Source organism: Panulirus ornatus, chromosome 19 (assembly GCF_036320965.1).
Source record: "Panulirus ornatus isolate Po-2019 chromosome 19, ASM3632096v1, whole genome shotgun sequence".
NCBI lineage: Eukaryota > Metazoa > Arthropoda > Malacostraca > Decapoda > Palinuridae > Panulirus > Panulirus ornatus.
The window spans coordinates 50,852,004-50,862,718 of NC_092242.1; the positions used below are offsets into that span (position 1 = coordinate 50,852,004).

General features: G+C 37.3%; 1 protein-coding gene across 1 annotated transcript in view; it reads left to right on the plus strand.

The window, feature by feature from the left end:
- The window catches only part of abo (de-etiolated protein 1 abo), a 91,082-nt gene extending 81,474 nt beyond the window's left edge, over positions 1 to 9,608 (plus strand). The window contains exon 10 of the mRNA XM_071673836.1: positions 4,121 to 9,608. Within this exon, the coding sequence (XP_071529937.1) occupies positions 4,121 to 4,322 (202 nt within the window). The 3' untranslated portion in view covers positions 4,323 to 9,608. The remainder of the gene's footprint in view (positions 1 to 4,120) is intronic.
- Positions 9,609 to 10,715: the final 1,107 nt, after the last annotated feature.

The following is a 10,715-nucleotide window of genomic DNA, read 5'->3' on the forward strand; positions in this document are numbered from 1 at the left end:
ATTTTGCTATAACGGCAGACCACTGGGAGTATAACTCTGTTGTTCCCTTTTAGATTGATTGAAATTTTTTTTATAGATGGGTTTATAACCCCACAATTACAGTAGTTATTTACTTCTGGACATACATAGGATGTCTAAAAGGATTCCTTACAGACCTCACATTTACTTTAATTGCTCTTACATTTATCCTTTGCATGCTTATACAGATGACATTTTTTTTTTTTTTTTTTTTTTTTTTTTTTTTTTTTTTTTTATACTTTGTCGCCGTCTCCCGCGTTTGCGAGGTAGCGCAAGGAAACAGACGAAAGAAATGGCCCAACCCCCCCCCCCCCCATACACATGTACATACACACGTCCACACACGCAAATATACATACCTACACAGCTTTCCATGGTTTACCCCAGACGCTTCACATGCCTTGCTTCAATCCACTGACAGCACGTCAACCCCTGTATACCACATGACTCCAATTCACTCTATTTCTTGCCCTCCTTTCACCCTCCTGCATGTTCAGGCCCCGATCACACAAAATCTTTTTCACTCCATCTTTCCACCTCCAATTTGGTCTCCCTCTTCTCCTCGTTCCCTCCACCTCCGACACATATATCCTCTTGGTCAATCTCTCCTCACTCATTCTCTCCATGTGCCCAAACCATTTCAAAACACCCTCTTCTGCTCTCTCAACCACGCTCTTTTTATTTCCACACATCTCTCTTACCCTTACGTTACTTACTCGATCAAACCACCTCACACCACACATTGTCCTCAAACATCTCATTTCCAGCACATCCATCCTCCTGCGCACATCTCTATCCATAGCCCACGCCTCGCAACCATACAACATTGTTGGAACCACTATTCCCTCAAACATACCCATTTTTGCTTTCCGAGATAGTGTTCTCGACTTCCACACATTTTTCAAGGCTCCCAAAATTTTCGCCCCCCTCCCCCACCCTATGATCCACTTCCGCTTCCATGGTTCCATCCGCTGACAGATCCACTCCCAGATATCTAAAACACTTCACTTCCTCCAGTTTTTCTCCATTCAAACTCACCTCCCAATTGACTTGACCCTCACCCCTACTGTACCTAATAACCTTGCTCTTATTCACATTTACTCTCAACTTTCTTCTTCCACACACTTTACCAAACTCAGTCACCAGCTTCTGCAGTTTCTCACATGAATCAGCCACCAGCGCTGTATCATCAGCGAACAACAACTGACTCACTTCCTAAGCTCTCTCATCCCCAACAGACTTCATACTTGCCCCTCTTTCCAGGACTCTTGCATTTACCTCCCTTACAACCCCATCCATAAACAAATTAAACAACCATGGAGACATCACACACCCCTGCCGCAAACCTACATTCACTGAGAACCAATCACTTTCCTCTCTTCCTACACGTACACATGCCTTACATCCTCGATAAAAACTTTTCACTGCTTCTAACAACTTGCCTCCCACACCATATATTCTTAATACCTTCCACAGAGCATCTCTATCAACTCTATCATATGCCTTCTCCAGATCCATAAATGCTACATACAAATCCATTTGCTTTTCTAAGTATTTCTCACATACATTCTTCAAAGCAAACACCTGATCCACACATCCTCTACCACTTCTGAAACCGCACTGCTCTTCCCCAATCTGATGCTCTGTACATGCCTTCACCCTCTCAATCAATACCCTCCCATATAATTTACCAGGAATACTCAACAAACTTATACCTCTGTAATTTGAGCACTCACTCTTATCCCCTTTGCCTTTGTACAATGGCACTATGCACGCATTCCGCCAATCCTCCGGCACCTCACCATGAGTCATACATACATTAAATAACCTTACCAACCAGTCAACAATACAGTCACCCCCTTTCTTAATAAATTCCACTGCAATACCATCCAAACCTGCTGCCTTGCCGGCTTTCATCTTCCGCAAAGCTTTTACTACCTCTTCTCTGTTTACCAAATCATTTTCCCTAACCCTCTCACTTTGCACACCACCTCGACCAAAACACCCTATATCTGCCACTCTGTCATCAGACACATTCAACAAACCTTCAAAATACTCATTCCATCTCCTTCTCACATCACCGCTACTTGTTATCACCTCCCCATTTGCGCCCTTCACTGAAGTTCCCATTTGCTCCCTTGTCTTACGCACCCTATTTACCTCCTTCCAGAACATCTTTTTATTTTCCCTAAAATTTACTGATAGTCTCTCACCCCAACTCTCATTTGCCCTTTTTTTCACCTCTTGCACCTCTTTATAACATTGAATTGGGAATGGGACGTATAGTTTGACACTGACATCCCTCTGGCCCATAGGGTATTTCTGGACTGTCAAGTCATGGTATTTGTATTCATTTCTTTACCATCAACTTTCTTTGTTATTCTTTTTACACTGAGAATGTTTGGATTTAGGTCTTTGAGGATTTCTTCATCTTCATTTAGAAGTAGCTAATGGGAAATTATTCTGATAGGATTGATACCTTTGAATCTTTTTAACAACTGTCACACAAGAAAAATTTTTTACTTTGTTGGTTTTTAATATTGATTTTAACAGTCTTCCTCCTAATTTGTTTTACATGCTGCTTTTCAGTCTTCCCACGTTTTTCTTCAGTGATGTTCATAAGTTTACTTCCTTTATATCCTGTTACTAATGTGATAGTGATATATTTAGTTAATTTCCATTTTTTTTTAATAAGCTTTCTCTTGTTTTTCTTTCAGTGTCTCAGTACTCTAATATGCCTCCATTTAAAAAAAAATTTAAACTCACTTATGATTGATTTTAGAAAGTAATATAGCCATAGTCTAAGGTATCAAAATTTTCTGAATAAGATATCTTTTCACCTTTTCATGAAATTTTGAAGATTTCAACTTCTCAAAATTCCTAAAATACACAGAGCCAGACCATATTACTTAAGCTTAATTTCCTAAATCAACATCCTCAGGAGAGTTCCATGGTCATAAAACTCAAGTTCCATTTCCATGCCAAGGTTTTCAGGGGTCACTTTTGCATCATATCTGAAGTATGAAAATATATGCTTCATGAAAAAAAATATCTAAAGTCCACCAAATCATTTCATCATTTCCACTAACATGATAAGTACGAAATGCAATAGTCTTTCACCTAATTATAGTTGAGGGCAAATAGGAGAGAGAGAGTGCCACAAGTTGAATATATTAGGTTGCCACTCCTGGATCCTCAGGCAACCTCCAGTGAATCTTAAGTTATTAAAATAAGATGATACAATCCTCTTCAGGTGACATAGAAGCCACCACATACCTACATTCAGCTTCAGTGGTAAGAGACTCACAGTATGTAATTTCTTTATTCCTCCTGATGAATTATGGATGAATGAAAAATATCCTTGATTTTCATACTTGTTAATAGCTCTGACTTTTTTTCATGGACTGTACAGAGCACACAGACATGACTTCAGTGCATAGTCCATTCAATCCTTCCCAACACATAAAGGTATCAAGAAACCAGGGGAGCTCTCTTTATCCTTGCATTCAGTCTCTGATGATCTGATCATACATCTGGAACTTAAAGCTTACTTATAGATCATCAACCTCAGATCCTTTACGAAATGTCACAAAAGTCTTTAATTAATAAGAGAATACTGATGAATAGACCATACTGCTGTCAGCCTTCACATTGCTAAATTAACCCTTGTTTCTTGCTTCTATAGACTTTATAAGCCATTGCATATGATTTTTCCTTCCCTTTGGAAACTGCATTATGGTAAACAAAGTGCAAGGGCCAAAGTAGTCAACAGATAAAAAAGTGGGTGTATGTTTTTGGCAGTTGCAAAGATATGCAGTAATTATGATGTTAGAGGAGAATTTCAAATGCCTTCTCCAATTCAAAGGCAAGAACATAATACTGAGCATAATTTGACTCTTCCTACAATTTAATTTGCTTTGTGCTGTAATCTCTTTCTCCAACATAGTATGTAATCCAGATCCAATTTCCTAAATCATGAAAAAAATTATTTTCCATAGATTTTATGGATGTGGTTCATGTCTCATCAATAATCTCTTTCTCCAACATGATATGTAATCCAGGTCCAGTTTTCTAAATTGTAACAAAATTTTATTTTCCATAGATTTTATGGACGTGATTCAGGTCTCATCAAGTTCAGCATTAATGCAGGCCGAGCTGGTCTCCCAGGATCTACTGTAGCTTCATCATCTGCCCGAAGACTTGTAGCATTTACATTCCATCCTGCAGATCCATTCACTATATCTGTCCAGCGAGCTAATGCAGATTATGTTGTTAATTTTCATCTAAGGCACCAGTCTAGTTAAATTACCCAAATAGTTATTTAACAGTAGTACCATTTTCTGCCTCCTCTTAGTTTTAGTGACAGTACATTCATATAAGGAGAATCTCTTTCCTTGCCTGTTTTATTTTTCGTTTTACCTCAACCTAGTGGTATTATAGCCCATCTATGTTCAATGCATTATGAAAAGCTATATCCAAGGTTAAAAGTCTTTTTGAGTATACATCATTTTTGTTTTCACTGTTTTTCACTGCCATGAGGGAGTTCCAGCTGGAACAGGCATCAGAAGTATAGATAGATACATAGATAGATAGAGAGATCAATAGATTTTTTGTCTAAATTAAGATATTCCACATCTCATGCTGAAGTTAATTTCAATATTTTACTTTATGGCTGCCTTTCTTTTGTACTGTCTTTTTTTCCTCACATTTGGGTATTGACTTAGATAGGTAGGGTTTCGACAAAGAAGTGGAAGACTAATTGCAGCACGGTCCTGCATTGCATTATACATTTCATTTTAGATTATGTAAAATATTAGTACTTATGATGAATCAAAACAGTTAAGGTATTTGACCTATGGTATTATCACTGTATTAAAAGTTATTGATGAGGAGGCACATTAAACACTAGGTGGAAACTTATGTGCAACAAACAAATAACACAAGAAATATAGTCTTGTACAAATACTTAAATGTTTACATTTTATATAACTTTTAATTTCATAAAATTTTGAATAATGTTAAAAGAACCTTAAGATTTTCTGATCTAGTTGAAGCTTCCTAATAGTTTAGCTTGTGACCTGTGGTTATGTAACTGTTTATCAAAAATGCATTTACACTGCAGTTTGTAAATCATTTAACTTTCATCACAATTCAGAATTGTTTTGTATCATGTTACTCACAGTTTGGGCCTTTTTCGTTGTTAACCAACTACAACACCAAAAAAGTAATTTATTCTGTTTTTCTTCTTTGGTCAGTAACAATTATTTCAACGCATTCACAACAAGTTGATTGGTCAAGTGCCTCATTGTCAGTAACTGTGATCCACATCTGATTTTCCTCCCCTGTAATGATATTGCTTCATATAACTCATTTTCAGATAATAGAGTTTTTGTATTGTTTGAATGAGATGTATAGATTGTAACTTGACAGTCATTTAGCTATTGATTGCTACAACATGCATACTGCCTAGATACCAAAAGCCTCAAGAGTTCTTAATTATATGCTCAAGTGAGTTGTAAACTTTTGGGTTTTTTTTTTAATCTTTTTTTTTTTTTTCTTCTTTTTATTGACAGAGCTCTCTCCTGGTATATTGATGTATTCCTCCTAAGGTTATATTGAATGAGTGGATTTTGTTATACGTGTAGATAATCACATATATTCATCTTGTAATTTTTTAAAGTTGAAAATTATTGTGAGGACCAAATATCCAGAATATGAGAAGATATGTTACAAATGCATATTTTCAACATGCATGATGTAAGAAAAGAGAAGAGAGTAGACAGGATCATGAATACTGTGCTTATGGAAAGGAATGATGTGACTAGTAGGGTAATGATGTGGGGTTTAGACATGGGGTTGTCAGATCATATAATAGTAATATTGGAAAGGATCACAATTTTGAATGTGATCAAGATATTCCTACAAGTCCACAGGGAAAATGAAACGCTAAAAGTTCCCAAGTGCACTTTCGTGTAATGATCACATGTAATAATTTCTCATGTTTACCAAATGGCGTCCTAGCTTCGTCTCTTCGATGTATATCAAATGACTGTTATATTTCTTTTTTGTATCTCCCCTGATGATGTGATTATTACACGAAAGTGCACTTGGGAACTTTTCGTGTTTCATTTTCCCCGTGGACTCATAGGAATAATAGTAATATGTACAGCCTTTATACTTTTAGTGGTCAGGGGCTAGAAATTGTTTTTGAATGAATGACAAGACTAATGAAGATACAGAAATTTGAAAATAAAAGTGTGAGTGAGGTGATAGATACTGAGAAAACAGGCAAATTGCTCTTAATAGACTGAACCAGGGCATATGAAACAGTCAGGAAAAGCCACATGAAGGGCTCTGGTTTTATTAGTGTCATTGCTTTGTACATAACACTTAGAGCATGACTGTGGACAAATGATTGGTTTCTTTGTCTGTTCCTGTTGTTGCATCATTAATGCGGGAAATGGCAAATAAGCATGAAATATGAGGTGATGGAATTATTGCTTTTGTGAAAGATGTTTTTGTTGTTGTAGCCACAGGGTACAATTATGGAAAACCTCCAGCAATCAGTTTGCTGCATTCCCAGAGCACTTCTAAAGATAGAAGAAATGCTAAGGTGTTCTTTATGCTGGGTTAATATTAGACAATAGGGAATTAGATATTTTGTGTCTTCAGCAGGAGTTGACAGCAGAGGCAGCAAGGGCATTTGTGTTTGGACTGTTGCGTCTTTGTATGTTTGCAGTGATGGATGTAAGACTGACATGGTGCTTTATAGTATGATACTTGCATCTAACACCAGGATAGTGTCTTGTAAAAAGCAGGACTTAGATTTTGTAGAACCAAGTATGAAATTCTCTTTTGAATGCATATTGCAAACTAGTAGTGAGCATCTGATGACCTGGACCTCCAGATTTATGGCATCACATCATCTAATCGAGAAGTTGTCTTGTACAAATTCTGTCAGTCTGTTTCTCTTCATTACCTTCAATTCCCAGTTTCCTTGTTTGATAAGGTACGTTCATCTTCCATGTCACACACACCTGTAGTTGGGAATGTTAGCAGAACTAGGATTTCACATCTCAACCCTGCAAACTGGTAAATAGGATGGGGATGCCCAGCTCCTTTGGATTGCCAAGTTACCTACCACAATTCTCATTGTAAAGGAAACAGATGTATTAGAGTTTTACCACAAAATTTCCGGTTTGGATGTGATGGCTCAGCAATGAATATCTTGGAGAAGCACTTTGGACCTAACGAGAGTTTGGACAGACATGTTAAGCTTTGGATGGGGCTCCCATTCTCCAGAGGGTAACTAAAAGAAGATATATGGACTTAAGCTATGAATTTTTGGCATATCAAGAGGAAAGATATGATGGTTCCCCAGTAATTTTTTATCGGAACATTTTGAAGGCAGGTCAAAGGGTTCAGTTTTTGATGAAAAACTGCATCTGTACATGCCTTTATGAACAAAGTTCATGTCATTTTCTTCCTCTTTATTTATCTTGCCTCATCAGCATCATAAAAACAGTTCACTTTAGCATCTTTACCTACCTTGACTTTAGTATCTAGGTAATATCTAGGCAGACAATCTAGGTCTTCTAAGATTATCATGCCCAAAATGACATTAGGTTCACCATCCTTCAAATGAATCTTCTCATTAGACACGACTTATCAGTTGGGTCGTTTAGTTGCAGAGGTCAGCATCCTTTTACTCTTTTATGATTTTCTCCAATTTGAAGCTGTAGGATCACTGCCATAACATTTGTTTCAAATGCTTGTGCTTTGATTATTTTCATCATTTGATGGAGATACTGAAAATTCTTAAACTGATCAGTTTTTAAGGTTTAGTGACTCTTGTAGCCCAAAAATGTGTATAAAAAAACCCTGGTAAAGAGGATTCAATATTTTTGAAGTGCCAGTTCATTCTCAAATTTCATTGAACTCTAAAGTTTACTGTCGTCACCATAAAAGAGGGATCTAGCGTCAAATTTTAGGTTTTGTAAACTTCTTGCTTGGGTGATTTTTTTCATCAAATAAATAGATGATACTTTGAAAATGTTTCAGAGGTGATCTTTTATATAATGTATGTCCATCCACTGAAAGAAACTACCAGATGGATTCATAATCTTTTCAGGCTCTTCTAAGACATTTTGAAGGAACTTTTGTAACAGAACCATTATGTTATCTTTATGACTAGAATGAAGCCAGTAGCAATTTTTTTCAGATAGGACAGATATATAGGAGCCTTTGGCTGTGGTAGGCGTTCTATTTAGCCCCAGTTGGTGTGCATCGAAATCGTGTTTTGTAAGCTTCCTCATCTCAGACTAAATGGGGGCAGTCAAAAGTTAGCTAAGAGCATTTAATGCTCCAAAATATTTCATACAGAAAATTTGTTACTTATAGTTTTGGCACCAAGAAGAGTCAGTGAAATTCTTATAATGTTATGATAGAGATACCCTTTTTTTCTTTTTACAGCGACCAAAATGGCATAGGCAATCATGTCTCAGTCAAGATCATCTCATATGAAAAGAAAAAATGTAAGAGAAATAGAACATGGAAATCAGTCCAGTCTCCACAGGTTTTTGTTAATCTGAGTTAAAGATAGAAAGTTTATAGAAAAAATGGGAAAGTCAAAAGAAGGAAAATGCTGCAGCTTAATTGTTCAAGGGAAGAATGAGGTATTATAATGGTCATTTCTCTTGAAGTCAGTTTTCATAGTCTTTGGGAAGTAGCAGAGATACATACCTTGACTCCAATCCTATGTGGCAGGAATGCATGCGTATAACTTGTAAGAACAGTAGCCATAACAGTACCTGAAGAATGGGAAGACAGCAAAAATACCACAATGTACAGAAAAGAGTGGTTAAAGAGAGATTATTTTAAGAAAATTGATGAGAATTAAGGCTTTTGATTCCTTTCTTGCTAACAGAGACATTAAGAAATCACCAACCCAGGTATGTGAGCTGTACTCGTTGATTGGGCATGTAAAACTCCTGTAAATAGGAAATAGTTGTTCTTAAGAAAAATAATTATGGCACCTATATAACACACCCAGCTTTTGAGAAACATATTTGTGATGATTCTAAAGGATTTCTAGGATAGAGTTGAGGATAGTGTTATGCCTAATATGTATATGTTATTACAAGGTTGAACTGTGCTTTGAAACTGAACAGAGAGAAATGAGTAACAGTGAAAGAGGTATGGGGGAAATTGCATCTTAGCCTAATTAACTTTATCCAGATCGCTGCTTCTCCTCACGGCAGTACTGCACAGTTCCAAGTTGAAATAAGAAATATTTTTAGTGCAAGAAAGATGATGAATATTAAAAGAAAGAAGGGAGGAGGAGTGAGGTGAAGTATGCAAAGTGGAATCATCAGTACGAGTGAATGGAGTTAGAGAAACAAGAGAGGAAACTATTTATAGAGAGAGGAAAGTAGGTAATAGTTCAGACCCATGAGACCACTAGTGACAGGATAAGAGGGGGATATTGCTTCATTAATAACTGCTGCAATGGAACAGCCAGGGTGGAAGCAATGCATTAGGAAATCGAGAAAAGCAGAAAAATGAAAGGAAGATGATATAGAAAATAAAAACAGAAGAGATAGTGAAAGCTTTGCAGAAGATGGGATTGCAGTGGAAGTTATTAAAAAAAGGGGATGACTGTGTTGTTAATTGGTTGATAAGGATATTTATTGTATGTATAGATCATAGTGAAGTGCCTGAGGATTGGCGGAATGCATGCATAGTGTCATTGTACAAAGGCAAAGGGAATAAAGGTGAGTGCTTAAATTACAGAGGCATACGTTTGTTGAGTATTTATGGGAAATTATTTGGAAGAATATTGATTGAGAAGGTAAAGGCATGTACAAAGCATCAGATTGGGGAAGAGCAGTGTTGTTTCAGACGTGGTTGAGGATGTGTGGATCAGGTGTTTGCTTTGAAGAATGTATGTGAGAAATACTTGGAAAAACTGATGGATTTGTATGTAGTATTTATGGATCTGGAGAAGGCATATGATGGGGTTGATAGAGATGCTTTGTGGAAGGTTTTAAAGAGTATGTGGTATGGGAGGTAAGTTGCTAGAAGCAGTGAAAAGTTTTCACCAAGGATGTAAGGCATGCGTAGGAGTAGGAAGAGAGTGATTGGTTCCCAGTGAATGTTGGTTTGTAGCAAGGGTGTGTGATGTCCTTATGACTCTTTAATTTGTTTATGGATGGGGTGGTTAGGGAGGTGAATGAAGGAGTTTTGGAGAGAGGGGCAAGTATGCAGTCTGTTGTGGATGAGAGGGCCTAGGAAGCGAGTCAGTTGTTGTTCGCTGATGATACAGTGCTGGTGGCTGATTCAGGTGAGTAACTGCAAAAGTTGGTGACTGAGTTTGGTAAAGTGTGTGAAAGAAAGTTGAGAGTAAATGTGAATAAGAGCAAGGTTATTAGATTCAGTAGGGTTGAGGGACAAGTCAACTGGGAGGTAAGTTTGAATGGGAAAAAGCTGGAGGAAGTGAAGTGTTTTAGATATCTGGGAGTATTTGGCATCAGATGGAACCATGGAAGTGGAAGTGAGTCACAGGGTGGGGGGGAGGGGGAAAAAGTTCTGGGAGTGTTGAAAAATGTGTGGAAGGCAAGAACATTATCTCGGAAAGCAAAAATGGGTATGTTTGAAGGAATAGTGGTTCCAACAATGTTATATGGTTGCGAGGCATG